The 22,955-nt window shown below is 42.0% G+C and overlaps 1 protein-coding gene and 1 non-coding gene across 2 annotated transcripts in view; one reads left to right on the top strand and one right to left on the bottom strand.

Annotated features, from left to right (window-relative positions):
* LOC127802183 (uncharacterized) overlaps positions 1–22,955 on the bottom strand; it is a 100,839-nt gene that overhangs the window by 44,314 nt on the left and 33,570 nt on the right. The window contains 2 exon segments of the mRNA XM_052337889.1: positions 4,939–5,176; positions 5,179–5,662. Coding sequence (XP_052193849.1) covers positions 4,939–5,176; positions 5,179–5,662 — 722 coding nt within the window.
* Positions 8,214–8,318, top strand: LOC127802913 (small nucleolar RNA R71). Its single transcript, XR_008023369.1, has one exon. It is a non-coding gene; the product is annotated as a small nucleolar RNA R71 (small nucleolar RNA).

Genomic DNA, 22,955 nt, shown 5'->3' with positions numbered 1-22,955 from the left:
TGTCATTGTTGAGAAGGACCAGGGGAACCATTATGCATGGTTTAAGTCAGGTGTCTATTGCGAGTTAAGAATGAACCTGATGTAAGGTGGCTGAAAAGTTTCGTGCATCTAGAATATAAGGCTCTGTCGAGAAATGGCAGAATTTGAAAGGTCCCAATGAAATTGAAGCTAGGCGAGTGAATTTGGCTAGAAGACCGCTACAAGAGTGGGAGTGTAACCATGTTAGCTTGTTATGGTGTGGATGAAAGGCACAAGTCATCCTACAGGTGCGGTGTAATAAGTGATTGTGCAAATGGTAATAAGCCGATCACTTGTGCCACGCACCGTGGGTGATGATGAGAGTCCATGAATGGTTCCACGTCTTTAAGCACAATAGTAGGATCCATGACTTGTGGTAGGGTTAAACAGCCAAGGTAAGGCCTAACATGGGATATGATTGTAAATAAAGCTGAAATTGAATGAAGAATTGAAGAGGGGTTGCTCAATGAAGAGTTCCCTAGTATGGGTATGAGATGCCTACTAGCGTGATGTCGGCCAGTAAGGAAGGCCAAAGTACCTCCGTATGCTTATGTGAAGAGCTCCTGGTTGGGAGAAGGTTGTGGCCCGAGCATGGTTAAGCTCGAGGTGAGATTGTAATGGTGCGTGCATCACTAGACACGAGGTGGGCTCGGGTAGTGAATGTATGGTTGAAATGTGAAATAGCTTGGCATAGTGTTGGATATGTTGATTATGCATGATTAAATCGATAAATGAGGGTCGGCTGGTGACCAGCGATTGTCGAACCGCTCCAGAATTAGAGATCTATGAATCTCTTCTCTAGTTTGCAGCAAAGTGCACCCTAGGTCATCTCTCACAAGGAGCCTCACCTTCTTCTACCAACAAAGAGAACCAATACCAATAACAGTTTGTTTAGGGGGGGGTTGTTTTGACAGAAAACTAATTGGCAAAACAGAAAGATGAAGATGGATGAAAAATCAATAAGAGGAGTGCAACCGGCTGTGTATTTGTCTCCTATGTGAAATCTTCCTTGTCCACTCTATATATCTTGGTTTGCTAGATGCTTTGATCTCCGGAAAACAAACTCAAAGTATCCCCAACAACCGTCCAAGGATTAGAATGATTGGAACAACAAAATGGATACAGAAATCTCTTGTAAACAAAATGCAACCATTCACTCTCTATTCAACCTATCCGGACCTATGCAAGAACAACCGTTCAAGCACATAATATTCATTTCCGAGATGTTATACCAACCGGCTATAACATTCTGTTCTCTTAAGCACTTAACAGAATATGAAACCATGCAAATTCACACAAACCTGCCATGAACTCCATGCATTCACAAATCTGCTCAAACTAAACCAAATAGAAATGAATAAGAAACAAACAACAAACCAGATTCTTGCAGCTCATCCGGGACTCAAATTCCACATGGATTCAAGACACACAACCGGTTACAAATGCTCTAGCCTATCATTACAGAAAGGAAAACAAAATGGAACAAAAGATGTAAAAAACAGGAAAGTGCTACAACAACAAAAACGGGCAGAATCCTCTCTATTTTCTCCTCTCTATCTATATGATGATGTTCTGAAAATTAATGCTAAGAGGCCTTAAATACATGGCCAAGAAAGGAAAGGCTAGGGAGGCTAGGGTTGGGCCTAGCCCAACAGAAAACAAGTGAGCCCAAGTCTGCTCCTTGATTGTAGGCCCAAGCTCCTTGAAAGTAGGCCCAAGCTCCTTTAGTAGGCCCAAGCTCCTTTAGTTGAGCTACTTCTCTAGCCCATCCAATATTCCCTAAAGCCTGGATCCATAGAGTAGAGGTAAGATAGAAAATAGTGTAAGGACAATTTGAAGCATAATAAAATAGAAACAATGAAATATCAGCAAAAATTGCTTCAAATGGCCTAATAAGAATGAGGTGAAATGCCAAAATATGGTATAAATATGCATGCTATCAATTCCCCCATACTTAGACTTTTGCACTCCTGGGCAAAACACTAGACTCTATGACTCAAGAATAGAAATGTGGAAAAACACAAATTAGATGCAAGGTAGGTAAGTCTTCAAGAATTCATCATTCAAAGATCATCTTTCCTCTACTTCCAAGAAAACAAGTGACATGGCAATTCATCCAATAAGACAAATCAAAAGTGGAAGCCTCTCTCACAGGGCAAGTGTATGCTCAAAAATCTCTCAAGAGGTGGTGGTGACTGTTTCGCTCAAATTCACCCAATCACAATTCCACTACCATAAGCTTGTTTATCTTCTCAATCTCCACTATCCATGTCAAATGCATGCCACAAATCAAAAGGACTTATTCAGGGTTGTAATGTGGGGAAGAAAGAAATGGAAAGACAACAATGAAGGAAAACATGCCTTAGGTCGAGAAAACATTTCATGCAACTCTAAGATCAAGAGATAGAATTTCCAAGCGTTATGAAGAACATTGCATCTTTATTCGGTTGAGTGCGTTTTACGCTCTGTCTCAACTTTGCTTTCTTCTTTTTCTCATCAATTTTTTTTTTTTTTTTTTCGAAAGAGGTGAGTGCGTTTTACGCTCCTTCTCACCCTTCTATCCTTTTCTTGCTTTTCTTTTTCTTTTTCATGGATGCAAATGGCCTTTGGCCTTATGACTTGCTCAATGAATTCAATCTCTCTCACTAGAATGCACTTACTATTCCTCTTCCTAAGGTTGGAAGGTCCAAAAAGGGTGTATGAGAATGAAGGGTAAAAATGATGGCTCTAAGTGGCAAGCGAAAGGGATTGATTGAATTTTTTTTTTTTTTTTTTTTTTTTTTGTATAACAAAATGGCTAAATGGGGACAAGAAAGAATGCCTTAATCATGTTTGAGTCATGCATGAACAAATATAGCCTCAACCAAGAATCAAAACAAGTTCTAGAGTGGAGATCATGATAGGTGAATGCACACACAAGAAAGACAATAGGCTCAAAATCCTCACGGCTGTAGACTACCCAATCAATCTATCAAATTAAACTCATTGCCAAGTCACTCGAAATTAAGGAAGATAAGATCGAAGTTCTAATCATGATGGGTTCTTTTAGACTTAATTGCTTAACTTGCATTTCCACGCAAAACAAACTCAACTAAACCCAAGGAAAAAGAAATATGAAAAGATAAAGAAAATGTTGCCAAAATAAGAATGCTGCCTCCCCCCACACTTAGACTTTACATTGCCCTCAATGTAAACATGCAATTCCAATCAAGAATAAGACAAGTAAATGTAAAATACTAGGGAGAGAGAAACAGCCTGATGTATCAAATGTAGGTGGCGTTGAGGAGATGCAGCTCCTCCACAATATGCTCCTGAAAGCTCTCGTAGAATGGCTTAAGCCGCTGCCCGTTCACTGTGAATTGCTTTGCATTGGACTCGTCCTTGATTGCAACTGCACCAAAGGGAAAAACATGAATAACTATGAAAGGACCAGTCCAACGAGAACGTAACTTACCGGGCATCAACTTGAGACGGGAATTGTATAGCAGAACTTTTTGGCCAACTTCGAATGTTTTCTTCACAATAAGCTTGTCATGCACAGCCTTGGTCTTCTCCTTGTAGATGCGTGAGTTCTCATATGCGTCCATCCTAATCTCCTCAAGCTCTTGAAGTTGGAGCTTTCTTTGGGACCCCGATTGACTGATGTCCATATTGCATTGCTTCACCGCCCAATATGCCTTATGCTCCATTTCCACCGGCAAGTGACACGCTTTTCCAAAAACCAACCTATAAGGGGACATGCCGATGGGGGTTTTGTAGGCCGTGCGGTAGGCCCAAAGTGCATCTTCTAATCTCGTGCTCCAGTCTTTCCTATTGGGCTGGACAGTCTTCTCCAAAATCTGCTTGATTTCCCTATTTGAGACTTCAGCTTGCCCATTAGTCTGTGGATGATAAGGAGTCGCCACTTTGTGTATTACCCCATACTTACGAAGTAGGGTGTCCATCTTTCTGTTGCAAAAGTGGGATCCTTGGTCGCTGATGATGGCCCTAGGCATGCCAAACCTGCAAAAGATGTGAGAACGAACAAAATCTGCAACCACAGAAGCATCATCAGTCCTGGTGGCTTTAGCTTCCACCCATTTAGAAACATAATCCACAGCTAACAGAATGTACAAATAACCAAATGACACAGGAAATGGACCCATGAAGTCAATGCCCCAAACATCAAAGATTTCACAAAACAATAAGGGTTGTTGAGGCATTTCATTCCTACGTGATATAGTGCCTGTGTGTTGACAACGTGTGCAATTCTTACAGAACTCATATGAATCCTTAAAGAGTGAAGGCCAATATAATCCAGAATCTAGGACTTTCCTAGCTGTATGTTGGGGACCAAAGTGACCACCACATGCAAGTGTGTGACAAAAATTTAAGACAGATGCAAACTCATGGTTAGGCACACATCTCCTAATGACCTGGTCACTACACATGCGCCACAGATAGGGATCATCCCACACATAATACCGAGCCTGACTCTTAAATTTATTTAGCTGTTCCTTCTTAAAATATGCAGGTAATTCAGAAGCAACTAAATAATTTACCAAATCAGCATACCAGGGCTCAACACCATGAATGTGGTATAATAACTCATCTGGGAAATCATCCCTGATAGGCTGGGAGTCCATGACTGTGGAATCTGAAGAAGGAGGGACCCGGCTCAAATGATCAGCTACTAGGTTCTCGGCCCCACTCTTATCTTTTATCTCCACATTGAACTCCTGAAGTAGGAGCATCCACCGTATCAACCGGGGCTTAGCATCGGGCTTCTTCAATAAGTATTTTAGGGCTGCATGGTCAGAAAACACGATAACATTAGAACCCAGAAGATAGGAGCGAAATTTATCTAAAGCAAACACAATAGCTAAAAGCTCCTTCTCAGTCGTGGTGTAGTTTGCTTGAGCAGCATCCAAGGTGCGCGAGGCATAGGCAATGACATGTGACTTCTTCTCCACACGTTGTGAAAGGACGGCGCCCACTGCAAAGTTGGAGGCGTCGCACATCAGCTCGAAGGGCAACTCCCAGTCGGGTGGCTGTATGATGGGTGGAGAAATCAATCGACTCTTCAGTTCCTCGAATGCTCGCTTGCACTGCTCATCAAAGTGGAAGGTCACTTCTTTCTGGAGAAGGTGGGAAAGTGGAAGTGCAATCTTGCTGAATCCTTGATGAACCTCCTGTAAAATCCTGCATGGCCAAGGAAAGAACGCACCTCCTTCACAGAGGTGGGGTAAGGCAATGAAGCAATAACATCAACCTTAGACCGATCCACTTCTATACCCTTCTTAGACAGAACATGCCCTAAAACAATTCCTTGTTCTACCATGAAATGACATTTTTCAAAATTTAAAACAAGGTTCTTTTCAATGCATCTCTCTAGGACTCTACCCAAGCTAACCAAGCAATCATCAAAAGAAGTGCCATAAACTGAAAAATCATCCATGAATACTTCCATGCAATGCTCTAGAAAATCTGAAAATATACTTACCATGCATCGCTGAAAGGTACCTGGAGCATTACATAGACCGAAAGGCATTCTTCTATAAGCGAATGTGCCAAAGGGGCAGGTGAAGGTGGTCTTCTCTTGATCCTCTGGGGCTATGCAAATCTGAAAGTATCCAGAAAAACCGTCAAGGAAACAATAGTGTGACTTACCAGCCAACCTCTCCAACATCTGATCAATGAATGGGAGGGGGAAATGATCTTTTCTGGTTGCTTGGTTCAGCTTTCTATAATCAATGCAGACTCTCCAACTGTTCTGCACTCTCATGGGGATGAGCTCATTGTGCTCATTTGGGACCACCGTGATGCCCGTCTTTTTTGGAACAACCTGCACGGGACTCACCCACTTGCTGTCAGAAATAGGGTAAATAATGCCGGCTGCAAGTAATTTACTTACCTCCTGTTTTACCACATCAAGGATGGTTGGGTTAAGTCTTCTTTGAGGCTGCCTTGCTGGTTTTGCTCATTCCTCCAATAAGATACGGTGCATGCAAACAGATGGGCTGATTCCAGTTATGTCCGCTAAAGTCCACCCAATTGCTTTCTTATTATTTTTCAGCACATCCAGCAACTTTCTCTCTTGGTCAGGCTGCAAGTTGTTTGCAATGATGACTGGCAGCTTCTCATCTTTCTCCAAGAATGCATACTTGAGGTGCTGAGGCAAAGGCTTGCACTGAATGGTGGGTGGCTGCTGCAAAGAGGGGGCTGACCTATTTGACTGGAACTCTAACTCCAAGGCACTATCAACCTGCTCAACAAGGTTAGCAGCACTATCTTCCATTTGGGAAATGTTAGCATCAAAATCAAACTCATGGCTATGCAAAAATTCAGCAATCTCTAAGCATGCAGCACATTGACTCTCTCCATCACTACAATTAGTGCAAATAATCGTATCTGGGAACTCATGCACAGTGGGGAATTTATCAATTAAATCAGAAGACTCAGAACATGCTTCATTCACTAATAGGTCAACTCTATTTACTTGAAAAGTGGAATGATCCTCAGCAGGGAATTTCATGGCATCAAGTATCTTGAAGTTAATTGTGTTACCAGCAAATTCCATGGAAAGTGTACCCTCATGCACATTGATAATAGTTCTAGCAGTTTTTAAGAATGGTCTCCCTAGGATCAAGGGTGCATGCTCAAGTGTGCTGTTATCTTCCATATTCAAAACATAAAAATCTGCTGGAAAGATTAAATCCTTAACCTTAACCAGCACATCTTCTAGGACTCCAGTGGGGTGTGCAGTACTTCTATTGGCTAGTTGGACAACCACTCCTGTTGGCTTCAAAGGACCACACTGCAATGAAGCATAAATAGAGTTAGGCATGACATTAATGGATGCACCTAAATCTAGTAAAGCATTGCTAAATTGCATGTCTCCTATAGTACAAGGAATGGAGAACATCCCTGGATCTTTACACTTTGCTGGCATGGCAGGTTGGATAAGGGCAGAGACATTTCTCCCAAGGTTGATCTTCTCATTCCCCATAAGCTTCCTCTTGTGAGTACACAAATCCTTGAGAAATTTTGCATACTTGGGGATCTGTCTAATGGCTTCAAGGAGGGGGATGTTGACTTCAACTTTCTGGAATGTTTCCAGAATCTCTTTATCCACTTCAGCCTCTGCTCTTTTCTTGTTTTGTGTTGCTCGATGTGGGAATGGTAGGGGCTGGATGTTGGAAGACTCTCCTTGTTCTTGATAGCTGGAGTTTGGTTGCTTGGCTTCTTGGACTGAGAGGGGTTGCTGCTCTTTGCTACCCTCTACATTCTGCTCCTCTACATGTTACTCCATGTTTGATGATGGTGGAGGGGTTGGGATGATCACTTCTTTCCCACTTCGAAGCATGATGGCACTAACATTACCCCTTGGATTGGCAACTGGTTGTGAAGGAAGCTGCCCCGAACCTTGACTCCTTAACTCATTGATGTTTGTGGCTAGCTGGCCTATTTGGGTCTCCAAATTTTGAATTGTGGTTTCTGTTTTCTGTTGGAATTGGAGTGTGTTGGCTGCTAGTTGCTTGACAAGATCATCCAAGGTAGGTTCTGACTTGGGTAATGGTGGTGCTTGCTGCATGGCTTGGTTCTGCCTTGGTGGTGGAGCATGGTTGCTTGAAATTGAAGGATGGAACCTCTGCTGAAATGGTTGATTCTGGTGGTATGGCTGCTGGTGCACATGTTGATTGGAAGGGCTGCCATATCTGAGGTTCGGATGGTCTCTCCAACCTGGATTGTAGGTGGCTGAGTATGGGTCATACCTATTGGAAGGTTGTGGTTGGCTGTGCTGCTGGTGCTGGAATGGTCTTCCAGGAAAAATGCCTGCACATGTCTCATTATTTTCTTGCAACTGTGGGCATTGGTCTGTTGTATGGGATGGCAAGGAGCAAATGCCACAAAGCTGCTGCTGGGGTTGCTTTCTCTCTAATGCCAACTGCCTGACCATGGAAGCCAATTCCTCAAGCTTGTTTTCCATCCTTTGCTGGTCCATAGTGGTAGCCACATTGACTTCATTTATGGCTTTTGTAGGAGTGTTAATTCTGGTGCCAAACTGCTGGGCATTTTGTGCCATCTTTGATATCAGCTCTTGTGCAGCTGCTGGGGTCTTCTCTGCCAAGGCTCCTCCACTTGCAGCATCTACCAAGTACCTGTCCATGGGGATTAGACCTTCATAGAGATATTGAATTAGGAGTTGGTCACTTATCTGATGGTGAGGGCAGCTGGAACACAACTTCTTGAACCTCTCCCAATACTCATGTAGAGTCTCACCACTCATCTGCCTTATACCACAAATTTCCTTCCTTATTGATGCTGTTCTGGAGGCTGGAAAGAATTTTTCCAGGAAGATCCTTTTCAATCCATCCCAGCTGGTAATGGCAGCTGGTGGCAGGTAGTAGAGCCAATCTTTGACTGATCCATCAAGTGAGAATGGGAAGACTCTCAGCTTGATCTGCTCTTCATCTACTCCTTGTGGCCGCATGGTTGAGCAAACAACATGAAATTCTTTCAGATGCTTGTGTGGATCCTCTCCTGCAAGACCATGAAACTTGGCCAACAAGTGGATTAGTCCAGATTTTAGTTCAAAGTTAGCATCCAACTGTGGGTATTGAATACATAGGGGCTGGTAATGCACATCAGGTGCAGCCAACTCTCTAATGGTTCTACCATCCAAATGACCATGATTTGCATTATTTCCATTACCATTATTTCCATTATTTCCATTACCATTATCTGCCATATTGATGAATTCTGGAATAGGTTCGGATGAAGTGTTAGACACACTATTAGGGTCAATCCTATCCCGAGACTTAAGCTCTCTAGCTTGCCTTCTAAGAGTGTTCTCTAATTCAAGATCCAAGTCAAGTAATGTTTTCTTAGATGACCTGGTCATGCACTAGAGATCAGCACAAAAACAGCACACAAAATGGCTTATGCATACCAAGAACACAGAAACACAAACAAAAACACACAAACAAAAACACAAAAACAGGTCAAACAATAAGCCCTTAGACGATTTTTTTATGCAATTTTTCACAAAATTTCAACACAAAAACACTGAGGGACCTAAAAACACTAAAAACCACACCAAATTAGCCACTAAGAAACACAAAATGGCCCAAAAAGTGGTCTAAACGTTGGAATTTGGCCAAAAAAGGCTCTTTTCACAGCAAAATTGTGACTATTGATCCCCACACCCCCATTTCTTTGGACACCAAAAATCAGCTCAATCGGAGCAAGTGAAAAGCTATGAACAGTAACCGGGAAACTGATTTTTTTCCCTCAAAACCTACTCTTATTTTGCCTTAGAAACCACTCTATATGCAAGAAAACATCAAGGAAAGCATATGGACTTGAAAGAATATCAAGTAGGGATGAGAAAGGAAGAGGATAGCACCGGTATCTCGAGCTCAATCCTTAAATAATGCTATCTGTCATGAAGATGGTCAAAACCGCTGCTGAATGGAAGGCTGCTGCTGGTTGCTTTCTTTTGGTTGCAGCTGCTGATGCCTATCTGCCAAACGAAAAGGGAGATTAGTGTGGAAGGTAAAGACAACGTTGAATGGAGTGTTAAAAGAGAAAATAAAAGAAAAATGTGAGAAAGAAAAATGGAATATCCTCTTGGTCAGGTGATCTGCTGTCAGAGGCAGAAAAGTGGGATTCAGAGCATGCTAAAAATGGTTATGCTCCTGATCTGCTGCAGGGTTGTCTCCCCTTGCTGTGTAAGCTTGCTTTTCAGTGCCTATTGACCGGCTATCGAACCGCTCCAGAATTAGAGATCTATGTTTGCATCTCTTCTCTAGTTTGCAGCAAAGTGCACCCTAGGTCATCTCTCACAAGGAGCCTCACTTTCTTCTACCAACAAAGGAGAACCAACATAACCAATAACAGTTTGTTTGGGGGGGGGTTTTGACAGAAAACTAATTGGCAAAACAGAAATATGAAGATGGATGAAAAAAATCAATAAGAGGAGTGCAACCGGCTGTGTATTTGTCTCCTATGTGAAATCTTCCTTGTCCACTCTATATATCTTGGTTTGCTAGATGCTTTGATCTCCGGAAAACAAACTCAAGCATCCCCAACAACCGTCCAAGGATTAGAATGATTGGAAATAACAAAATGAATGCAGAAATCTCTTGCAAACAACATGCAACCATTCACTCTCTATTCAACCTATCCGGACCTATGCAAGAACAACCGTTCAAGCACACAATATTCATTTCCGAGATGTTATACCAACCGGCTATAACATTCTGTTCTCTTAAGCATTTAACAGAAAATGAAACCATGCAAGCTCACACAAACCTGCCATGAACTCCATGCATTCACAAATCTGCTCAAACTAAACCAAATAGAATTGAATAAGAAACAAACAACAAACCAGATTCTTGTAGCTCATTTGGGACTCAAATTCCACATGGATTCAAGACACACAACCGGTTACAAAATGTTCTAGCCTATCATTACAGCAAGGAAAACAGAATGGAACAAAAATGTAGAAAACAGAAAAATGCTATAATGATAAAAACGGGTAGAATCCTCTCTATTTTCTCCTCTCTTTCTCTATGATGATATCTGAAAATTAATGCTAAGAGGCCTTAAATACATGGCCAAGAAAGAAAGGAAAGGCTAGGGAGGCTAGGGTTGGGCCTAGCCCAACAGAAAACAAGTGAGCCCAAGTCTGCTCCTTTATTGTAGGCCCAAGCTCCTTTAGTAGGCCCAAGCTCCTTTAGTTGAGCCAAAGCTCCTTTAGCCCATCCAATATTCCCTAAAGCCTGGATCCATAGAGTAGAGGTAAGATAGAAAATAGTGTAAGGACAATTTGAAGCATAATAAAATAGAAACAATGAAATATCAGCAAAAATTGCTTCAAATGGCCTAATAAGAGTGAGGTGAAATGCCAAAATATGGTATAAATATGCATGCTATCACCTATCAGAGCACATGAAGATCAGAGAAGGACTGCAGGTGTGCTACTGAAAATCAGAGAAGGACTGCAGGTGTTTTGTGCTTTTTCAGTTGCTGCAGGGCTGCAGGGTTGCTTTTTCAGAAGATCAGATCGTGCAGCCCTCTCCAACAGCCACTTCTTTGTTCAAAAATGATACTAGAAACAAGAAAACAGAAAAGGAAACACACACACACAAAAAGAAGATCGAAAAGGTAAATAAGGCTTTTCTGTTGCTGCTTGCTATCAGTTCATCTCAAGAACAGAACAGAATTTCTCTTCACCAAGAACACAAAAACTGATAACCTTATCACCAAGAACACAAAATAGAGAAAACACTCGAACAAGAAAACAAAACAAACAGAGAATAGGGTCGGTCCTCTATGTTTTTAGAAGAAAAAACTTGGCTCCCCGGCAACGGCGCCAAAATTCTGACCAGCGATTGTCGAACCGCTCCAGAATTAGAGATCTATGAATCTCTTCTCTAGTTTGCAGCAAAGTGCACCCTAGGTCATCTCTCACAAGGAGCCTCACCTTCTTCTACCAACAAAGAGAACCAATACCAATAACAGTTTGTTTAGGGGGGGGTTGTTTTGACAGAAAACTAATTGGCAAAACAGAAAGATGAAGATGGATGAAAAATCAATAAGAGGAGTGCAACCGGCTGTGTATTTGTCTCCTATGTGAAATCTTCCTTGTCCACTCTATATATCTTGGTTTGCTAGATGCTTTGATCTCCGGAAAACAAACTCAAAGTATCCCCAACAACCGTCCAAGGATTAGAATGATTGGAACAACAAAATGGATACAGAAATCTCTTGTAAACAAAATGCAACCATTCACTCTCTATTCAACCTATCCGGACCTATGCAAGAACAACCGTTCAAGCACATAATATTCATTTCCGAGATGTTATACCAACCGGCTATAACATTCTGTTCTCTTAAGCACTTAACAGAATATGAAACCATGCAAATTCACACAAACCTGCCATGAACTCCATGCATTCACAAATCTGCTCAAACTAAACCAAATAGAAATGAATAAGAAACAAACAACAAACCAGATTCTTGCAGCTCATCCGGGACTCAAATTCCACATGGATTCAAGACACACAACCGGTTACAAATGCTCTAGCCTATCATTACAGAAAGGAAAACAAAATGGAACAAAAGATGTAAAAAACAGGAAAGTGCTACAACAACAAAAACGGGCAGAATCCTCTCTATTTTCTCCTCTCTATCTATATGATGATGTTCTGAAAATTAATGCTAAGAGGCCTTAAATACATGGCCAAGAAAGGAAAGGCTAGGGAGGCTAGGGTTGGGCCTAGCCCAACAGAAAACAAGTGAGCCCAAGTCTGCTCCTTGATTGTAGGCCCAAGCTCCTTGAAAGTAGGCCCAAGCTCCTTTAGTAGGCCCAAGCTCCTTTAGTTGAGCTACTTCTCTAGCCCATCCAATATTCCCTAAAGCCTGGATCCATAGAGTAGAGGTAAGATAGAAAATAGTGTAAGGACAATTTGAAGCATAATAAAATAGAAACAATGAAATATCAGCAAAAATTGCTTCAAATGGCCTAATAAGAATGAGGTGAAATGCCAAAATATGGTATAAATATGCATGCTATCAGCTGGTCAAGGTAGTAGACCATGTATAAAATGGTCAAAGTTGGCTGCGTGGGCCAAATGGTTGCTTCCCATGTAGTGCTAGCATGGTTGGTTGATCGGTGATGAGAGGTTGCCATGAGGATCAACTCAAATTATGCATGCTTGTGATTAATGGCGGTATGCCATGGTGGCATAGGTGTCAGAGTGTCTTGTTGGCACTAGAAGTGACATTGCGACGTATGGTTAGTGCTAAAACGTTGCTGGTTGGACCAACGTAAAATCATGACCATGTGTGTTTGGCAATGGGAAACGTTGCCGTGTGTGATCAGCGTAAAATCGTAGTAGACTAATCAGTGATGCAATGTTAACGCGTGTTGAATTCGGTTGAGGGGAAATGGGAAATAAATTGCAAAGCAATGCTTTGAGGTAGAGGAAATCCATTCGGAGATGGATATCGTTGCAGTAAGCATAACCAGCGACTAGTGGTGCGATTTGGCTAGAGGCCAAGGTGGTATTTGGTTGGTGAATGTCCTCAAGAGGCGGAGGACCAAATGCCTAAGTGAAGCCTTGAGGTGGGAATAACCCGAAGTAAAGGGTGAGAAATGGTTCGGCTACGAGATTCTCGAGCAGGGGATTCAGAGAGTAGCCTGAGAATGTGATTGTCTTGGGCAGGAAAGTATGATAAAGTGAATTTCAAGGATGAAATTCTTTAAGGGGGTGGAATGTAATACCCAGTATTACATGGTATTGAAAAATAAATAAAGTTTGATTATTTTGGTAGGACCTCGGGTGGTCCGGGAAGCTCGAAGGTTGATTTCAAGAAGTTAATTAATAAAATTATCGAATTGGCATTAGGGAGTGCCTCGGGACTTGGGTGTCCAGGGAAGAGGGCAAGAGATTGGTAAGCGTCCCGAGATAAGGATAAGAACGCTGGAAGCAGTCCGATCAGGAATAATTTTTGGAATAATTTTGGTATAAGCTTGAATGGGTGCCAGTCCCGAATGGTTACAGGGGACCTCTGGGAAGCTAAGGGGACCCTAGGGGTGGTCCGGTTTTGCGAATAAGGCAACCCTGAAATGTTTTCGAGTCGATTAGAGGTTCACGCAAGCGCAGGGACGAACTCGGTATTTCTGAGTAAAAGTCGGTAATTAATTTTTGAGAAATCAAGAGTTTGGTGGGTTGATGATAATAATTTAAAGCTTTGGAGGGCCCAAAAGCAATTATTGAAAATTCCCAAGTGTAATTAAAATTCTTTAAGTGGGATTAATGTGAAATTGGGGAATTAATTTAATTTGTGTATTATATATATATATATAGCGTGTGTGTGTGATGAAGCTTCAAGGAAGCTTCCTAGTGTTTGTATCAGCCATATTTGAAATGGCCGAAGTAGAGGAGACTGAGAGATCGCGAGGGAGAGAGAATCGGATCGAGGGAGCTATGGCCGAGAGAGAGAGCAATGCGTGAGAAAGAGTGAGAGGGATGAAGAAGCGAGAAAGGGAGAAGATCGGCCACAGTAGTAGCTGCCATGGCCGACGATGAAGCACCCCCGCAACGAGGCAGCCGAAGGCGACGGAGCAGCGACGGCGACTCAGCGGTGGCGCGCTCGGGGTCACAGCGAGCTGAGGCGGCCGACGAGGTCGCGTGAGCAGCAGTGGAGATTGGCGTCGGCCATGGCAACCAGTTGTGCGCAAGGGAAGCTGGTTCGTGGCTGCTCATGGCGGCAGCGATCGCTTGCAGTGGTTGTAGAGCAACCAGAAGCGGCTGGCAGTGGTGGCCACAGCTACAGTGTGGGCTGGCGGAGCCGCGGCGGTGGTAGGCGGCGCGCTGGAGGTTGAAGAAGAAGCGGGCATGCGTGGGAAGAAGAGAAGAAAGGAGGAAGAAAGAAAAGAAAAGAAAAGAAAAGAAAAGAAAAGAAAAAAGAAAACGAAAATATGGAAAATTTGGAAAATAGGGAAAAATTCCAGAAAAATTGGGGAAAATTCTAGAAATTAATTTGGGGCCCGAGGAGCATGCCGGAAGCTCAAAAATTAGGATTTTGGATTCGAAATGGCAGCCAAAGAGGTATTGCCGGTGTAGGCATTTGATCGAACTTCTTCTCCAGATTAATCGAGGTAATTAATTTAATTATTTTCAAAATATTTTCATTATGTGAGATAATGAATTGTGTCGTATTGGTTGGATTGAACCCTCGGGTGGGGTTAATTGGAAGTTGTTGTTGGGAAGTTTTGCGATGTGTGGCGAAGCTAAAGGCATTGGTTTAACGTCGGATATTAATGGAGTTGGGTTTGTGTGTGTTTGCATCTAGGTTCGTCTGGGGAGGCAGTGATCCTAGAAGAGCTCGGAGTCTGGGCTGGCATTCTCGCCCGAGGCAGGGGTGAAGCTTCAATCCAGGTAAGGGATGGCCCCATGTGGAGGTGGCCTTGCAAGTTGGTAAATATGTTTGATAATGTTTTTATAAAGCATTTGCATGTAGTGGTTATCTTGCGTGATGTGAGATCTAGTGAACATGTGGCCATAAAGAGGACTAGTGTTGTGGAGGTTGATAGGTTAACGCCTCAAACCTTGGAGGGTTGTGAGGATGGATGGGCCTAGCCTCATTTTGCATGCATTTGGCATAGATAAAAATGGTTATATTCATATTTCCATGCATTGCACCCTTACTGAGTCTTTATGACTCATGAGATTTTACGTCATGTTGTAGATGATGCAAGACCATATGCAAGCAGGGATGGTGTCGGGAGGCTGTTGTGGCAACTCGCATCGTTGCCCGAGATGTGTGGATGTGTATTCTCCTGTATTTTCTTATATGTATTCATGTGATTAATGTGAGCGTTATTGAGCACTGGAGGTATCTAGTTGTTGTAATCATAATGGTGTGATAGCTGATTGTGTGTTTGCGTGATGTATATGTGGCTATAGTTGTGGAAGCCAAGTTTGAACCGAGTAAAGATCAGCAAGGTATGTTCTCATAAATCCCCAATACTCAGCGAAGTGTTTGTTATGCTAGCTTTGTGCCTGGGTCACCTCTGGCTTGCTATGAGGCGAGCTGAAGAGAGGTGAAGCTCACTCCGGTTTCGGGTCTCGGTCAGCTGAGTTTTTCTTATTTGAGTTGGGACCGATTCCTGAGTGGAGCGAAGGGAAGGACGAAGCCTAGTTCCCACCTAGGGCGTTCCCTATTGAAACATAGTCCAACCCTTCAGTTGTGGTTCGTCGGGTGAGTAATCTGGTCGATTATTTATTGGTGGCGCCCATAAGTGGGAGCTGGTCGTTACAATAGGCATCAGAGCATTCGATGATCCCGAGTTGGTCTATCATCATAGGCATTAAATTGAGTCCTGGCGGTTGGGTCTTCAAGGGTTGCATCTTGTCTCTTATTTTCTTCGTCCATCCCTTTGAGGTCTGGTTTATCCAAAGGGATTTGGCTTTGACCAAAGAGATTCCTTCTGGGTGTTCGAGCTTGCTGGGAGACCTAGGCGCCAGATCAATCGAGGAGTCAGGTCTAGCTTAGGGGCATAGCACCGAACTCAATCGAGGGATCTAGGTGAGTCTGCGGGCACAGGCGTCAAAGTATCCAATGATCCTGAGTTGGTCTTAGGTCATAAGCACCGTATCGCACCTAGGCAAGATAAACCTCGCATGGCGAGGGTGTCTTTCGACTTACCATATAACGGCTTACTTCTTTGAGGTCTGGTTTATCCCAGGGGATTTGGAGTTGGCCAACGATCTAGTTTGAGATTCCTTCTGGGTGTCCGAGCTCACCGGGGACCTGAGCGCCAGATCAATCGAGGAGTCGGGTCTAGCTCAGGGGCATAGTACCGGACTCAATCGAGAGATCTAGGTGAGTCTGCTGGCACAAGCATCAGAGCATTCGACGATCCCGAGATGGTCTTAGGTCATAGGAACCAGATTGCAACTAGATAACTTAAGCCTCACGCGGTGTGGATGCTTTTCAACTTACCATGTAGCGGCTTCACCACCTTCTGTCCCTCATGAGAGTCAATCTGTCCTCGGTGTATCCAGGTTCAATAGTTAGTCCGGTTCTGGATTCTTTCCGAGTGTCCGAGCTTACTGGGAGACCTAAGTGCCAGATCAATTGAGGAGTCGGGTCTAGCTCAGGGGCATAGCATTGGACTCAATTGAGGGATCCAAGTGAGTCTGCGGGCACAATCATCGGAGCATCCGATGATCCTGACCCGGCTTGGGGTCATATGTGCCTGATTTCTACCGAGTCACGTGATCTCATCAGGGTCATCACTGAGCTATTGCACCTGCATTACATTTCACCATACATACAAATGCACAAGGCATAGGTTACGTGGTTCGTCTTATAGTTTTGCCTACTCCATGGGAATACAGGGGGTATATTCTTTTATGTATTGGGGGATATTATTACAATGACAAATTTTAAAAATAATTCTGGCTCATAGCGGAGTTGGGTAGTGCCTCTTGCAATGAACGCATCTCCATGTCTTGTGCTTCAGATCTTTCATAGCTAGCCCCGACCAATAGAGCAGGGAAATACCTTTGATGGTGCATAGTGTTCCAGGTCTTGCTCTTCACATCTTCTCTGATTGTTTCTCCTGGACCTTTTCCCCTGGCCTTGATGGTTTTTTGGTTTATCTAGTATGAATCGATTGAGTTTTCCATCTTTGATTAGCTGCTCAATCTGGTTTCATAGCTCCTGACACTATTCTATAGTGTGCCATGTCCCTGCCCATGTGCGATGGAGGAAAGGATAGCGACTCTTGGCTTAGTGAAAGGAGCAAAGCTCTAGAATTGCATCTTATGGGGGCTATTCTTTTCTCGGCAACTTCACTGATGTGTCTGACCCAACGTCGTTCAGCCTCCCTCTTCTTTTCCCTTCCCATGCTTTTAAAATTTCTATTTGAATGATGAATTGTTCGGCTCGGGCAAACAATTCGGCCATTGAGTCTGGCTCAAAAAATGCTAGTGATCTTCTGAGCGGGGCATAGGCGGTTCCATTAAGCAGAGGCTGCCAAACTAATCGGGAGGTCCCTCACCTCTTGCGTTGCAGCCCTAAACCGCTCAATGTATCGCTTTAAGGATTCATTTGGTGCAAGCTCATCAAATACATGACACTCCTCTTATTCGAGACATAGGCAGCGAACGCCTCCAGAAACCCTTTCTTCAACTGTTCAAATGATCGGACATGTCCGGTTGGTAACTTAGTGAACCACTGTTAAGCCGGTCTTACTAGGGAGAGTGGGAAGGCTCTATACCTAGTGACCTCATTCCACCCATGTAACACAGCCACTGCAACGAAGTGTCGTAGGTGCTTCTCTGGGTCCTCCTTTCCCGAGTATACCGAAAGCTGCGGCAGTTCGAATCCTTGTTGCACTGGTTGCCTTTAGAGTTCTTCAGATAATGGAAACCCCTTCGGGTGCATTTTATTAGGCGTCATCATTACCTGCTTCTGCTCTAGGACCTCTTCTATGAGGCGCTCAATGTCAGATGCCTTAAGTGTTTCCTATTTTGCTTCGTTTTTGTGAGGAGGTGGGACATAAGGAGCTCGTGAGTAGGTGCTTCCCGTTGTCTCTTTATACATGGGAGCTTTTCCTATCCTCATATCACATTCCTTTCTCAAGTCTGTCATTTCTAGGACTTGGTTATTCAGCCATGGAGTTCTAACTCTTTCCCCATGTTGTGTGATCCTTGGAGAGGTTTCTAGGGATCTCCGGTGCTCTCCCCCCTTATCGGCTTGTCTCATGTGGGGAATTAGTTCACGCAGCAAAGCAGTGATTTCTTGTAGTCTTCTCATATTCTTCTCATTGTTTGTCTTGAGTTCATCATTTTGTTGTTTTAGTTCCTCAAAATTCTTCTGTAGTTGTTCATAATCTGATAGCAGGACCGTGGGTGGGGCTATCCCGAAGGGTTCTAGAGGTACTAAAGTCTCCACGAGGTCTCTATTTGGAATTGAAGACTGTCCAAATGAGTGTTGTTCCTGACTAGCGGGTGCTGCATGCTGGACTTGCTTCCCTCGTTCTGTCGCATGCCTCCTCAATCCAGCTATGTGTACTTTTTCCTGTTCTGAACGTTCCATGCCCCCCAGTCCAGTGGTCTAGTTTCCCTCGAGCGTAGGAAAGTTTTCTTAACGCACTTCATTGTCAGGGTGATCTTCTGAAAATTCTGGCACCACAGGGTCCACCCGATTGGGGCCTCTTGTGTCTTGTGTCCTATACAAGCGCTCATTCGGGTGGAGTTATGCGTGTTCGTCGAACTAGCTGATCTGGTCCCATTTAGCATCTTGCGTTAAGATTGGCTTTTTGTTGTGTTTCCCACAGACAATGCCAAATTGTTGTTGCCAAAATACAACAATTAGAATTTTTAAGAGTGGGATGCACGTGGATGCCGTTGGCCTCGGGACTCGATCGAAGATTTGGCTGCAAAATTAAGGGGGGCTTCCGAAGGGTGGCTTGGGATAGGCTTCCAAAGGGTTGCTTGGGATAGGCTTCTGAATGAGGCTTCCGAAGGGAACTTCCCCAGCAGCTTCCGAAGGGGGCTTCCGAGAGAAACTTCCCCAGCAGCTTCCGAAGGTCTTTCCAAGAAACTTTCGAAGGTCCTTCTCCAGCAGCTTCTGAAGGTCTTCTCCAGTAGCTTCCGAAGGTCCTTCCCTGCAACTTCTGAAGGTCGTCCCCAATAGCTTCCAAAGGTCTTCTCCGGTAGCTTCCAAAGGTCCTTCCCTGCAGCTTCCAAAGGTCCTTCCCTGCAGCTTCCGAAGGTCTTCCCCAGTAGCTTCTGAAGGGTTTTTAGTCCTTCGGAAGGGTGTTTGGTCCTTTCGAAGGAACTGTAGTGGACAAACATGGATTAGAAGGCTCGTGAGATTTCCCTCCCGCAAAGGCCCTCTGATGCTCAAGTTAGTAACGGAAGGAAAATAATCGTGAGGAATGGAAAAAAATACTAAATTTCAGAAGGAAAGTGGGAAGAAATACCGATGTTCGGATCCCTTTCTGAGGGTTGAACCTGCTCTTTTATAGAGATCGAGCAGGGAGCACATGTGGCCCTTCCGAAGGATTCCTTCTAAAGGAACCTTCCCCATCCGCTTCCGAAGGGGGCTTCCAAAGGGAGCTTTCGAAGGAAACTTTCCCAGCAGCTTCCGAAGCTCCTTCCTCAGCAGCTTTCGAAGCTCCTTCCCCGCAATGCTTAGACTTTTCCCTCCTGATTATTGGGGCACAACAATAAGATTATACTCGATTAAGCTTAATACTTAGTCGATTAATGAGGCATAATACTCGGCTAGCACTTTGATCAATTGATTGCTTTTGATATAGCCGAATCCTTTCAATACATACTTGATTAATGAGAGCATTCACTCGAGTAGTACCCAAACATACACGATTATACTCAATACTTTACTCAACTATCATTCAAACAACATCTAAGATGTCATTAACATTGAGCTTAAATATAAAACTCAATTTTCCTATCAACGTCTAAATAATATAAACCTTAAGCTCAAACAAACACAAGTGTTGTTTGTGAAAGTTGGTTAAAACTAACTTTCCAAATATATCCACTTGATTTCATAGAAAACCTTAGAGGATAAATGAAATATTCTTAAAGCACATGGTTTTGACAATAAGTTGAGAATTCTTGAGAAATTTATATTTTGATTTATGGAGAAAATAATCTTGGAAAATATGTTTTCAGTAAATTTGGTTTATAGATGATTTCCAAAATATTTTATATAGTAAAAAACCTCATGGTCATATATTTATGTGTGTCTTTCAAAATAACTAAGTATTAGTTTTAGTTGATAAAGGAGTATGAAGCTTCTGAATATATTTTTCTTTAAAATTGGAGAACTTCAGACTCATTTATTCTTATATTCTTCAAAATTGAAAAATCCAGTTTTGTAATGATCAAGCTTGATGTTAAATGTTTGAGAAAATATTTTGAAAGTTTGGCTAAGTATAATAACCCTTTTGTTAAACTAATTATATGCATTTTTGAAGCTTTTGAAGGCAAAGTGTTTAAAAATTCCTTTAAATCTTCTTCATCTGCCTTCAATCAAAAAATAGCTCTATCAATCAAACATTGCACTACATGTTTTTCAATTTAATCATATATCTCAAAAACCTACTCGAGTATGTGTTATATCAAATCTATAATTGAGCATGGTATAATCAAGTACTTTTGTAACTTGTAAAATCTGAGCATATTTTTAGTCGAGAATTTCTTTGTGCATGTTTCAAATTAGTCGATTAAATGCTTTAGCAACTCCTTCTTTCAATCGACTACTAAGGTTCCTACTCGAGTATTTTATACCAACTCACTGTATTTTCAAAATTAATCGAGTAAGGAATGTTTTCAATTGAGTATTTCTCCAGTATCAAAACTCCAAGAATCTCCTTAGTCTAGTATATCCTTCTCTGAATCAACTAATGTATTTTTATAATTGATTATCTATATGTTCTAATCGAGTAAAGATTGGATGAAGTTTGGTTAAGTCTTTGTGCTTAAAATTTAATCAAGTATTAGCTGTCTATACTTGAGTATTTCTTTCTATTAGTCGAGTGAGCCTAGCCAAGTAGTCGAGTGCTTAATGCCAAGCCTCTGTATCTTCTTAGTCAGTCAAGTAATGACTTTGTCATACTTAAGTAAGACCTTTGCAAAGCCTACCCAAGTAGTCGAGTGCTTAATGCTTGTATAATATATAGTCGAGTAAATGACATATTTATTCAAAATTTATAGCCGTTAATTAAAAACAAAAAACAGGACAATTTTCATTGTTAGCACTTTATTTGCTTATTCATTTGCATCTAACTGTGTTCTCTTATAAAAAATGTTAGAATATATTTATGCAAGTGTGCTTAATGCTTCCTATATATATTATACATATGATTCTAATGAATTTGACCGTTAATGGTCAAATCAAAAGAAGTTGTGAGTTGTGGAGGTCTCAATGTTAAATCCGACCATCAAGCTTCTATATAAGGCTAAGATGTGCGATCAAACAAGCTGCAAGCTACTGTTGAGCCACAAAAGAAAGATTATGCTATCAATATAGCCATGGTCGCTAATGTTCAAACAACATAGAGCAAATCCAATCATAGCGAGCCTAATTTTTTTTGGGCCATTCTTCTATGCTTAAGTGTGTGCTTATCTAGTTCATCTTCTATCACTCTTAAGAAATTATCTGGTGAGATTAATTGTATATATTTCCAATGTATTGGCCCACTCTAGAATAGTCCCGCTAGCATAAGATATCCGAAAAGAGGTCATCACAAGGATGATATAGAATAATAACATTCAACATCCTAAATACTATCCTTAGATAAAATCAGCGGAAGCTAACATAAGGGTTTACAACATCAGCAATGTACATCCACTTGGTACCATGGCCTACACATAATATATACAAGGTCATTAATGAAATTTATAGCATAAAATTTCCTCACAACATGCCCTCATCAAACCACTAACAAGGACCCTCTAGTTTGAGATTGGTCTCTATACACCTCTAGACATGGGCTTTAGCCCTACTGGACTCGCCCTCAACCACCGCTTTACCTTTACCTGGAATGACGTGAGAGTATAAAAAGGTGAGTCACAAGGCGAGCCACAAGGCTTAACAAATATATATAAAAAGCATGGAGAGATAGAATCAAAGGCATGGATAACCAAGATAGAGTAAGTAACGACTCTATGAAAATGTGTAAGCATGACACAACTCACAAGTTTTCCTATTCACACCCATTTCCATACCGTGATCATTATACATACATGTATTCATTTCCAGGCTCATGCACATGCACCAATAGTAAGGAATTCTTCACATAATTCCCAAGGCTCACTCGGCCAATATATCCATACATGAATATATATACACCATGAAAATACATCAACAAAAAATAACAATTTGAGCCTCACCTACTAGATTGATGGCCACCTCACCTACGTTAGGCGCTCATAGGATATCATTTTCTTACCCACAGACATAACCGTCATGCAAAATATTAGGTGCGCAAATCAATATAATCATGCATCACATAAACATATCCCAATTTCATGTCAATGATCAATGATTAAGAAAAATCCCATACAAAAAGGATTAATTAGATAAAATTTAAAAAAATTTCCAAAATTTGAAGGGTAAATTCAAAGGCCTATTTTGGGCTTGTTTCTTAGTCAAATTTCATAAAAGATATATTAAATTGAATTCTCAAATCTCTGGTTTCTGGAATAATAATCGGATTCAAAATAAAAAATAATCACAATGAGTTATTGCCAAAAAACCAAAACAAGGCAGAATTGCTACAGTAAAATTATAGCATTATGTGCAAAATTCAACAAGGATGTTATGGGTAAGAATCATGACCAAAAATTTCAAATCCTATACCACAATGAAGCCTATGATGTTTAGTATACATAGAA

The sequence above is a fragment of the Diospyros lotus genome, chromosome 5 (genome assembly GCF_014633365.1).
Source record: "Diospyros lotus cultivar Yz01 chromosome 5, ASM1463336v1, whole genome shotgun sequence".
Lineage (NCBI taxonomy): Eukaryota > Viridiplantae > Streptophyta > Magnoliopsida > Ericales > Ebenaceae > Diospyros > Diospyros lotus.
This window is presented reverse-complemented; position numbering and strand designations above follow the sequence as displayed.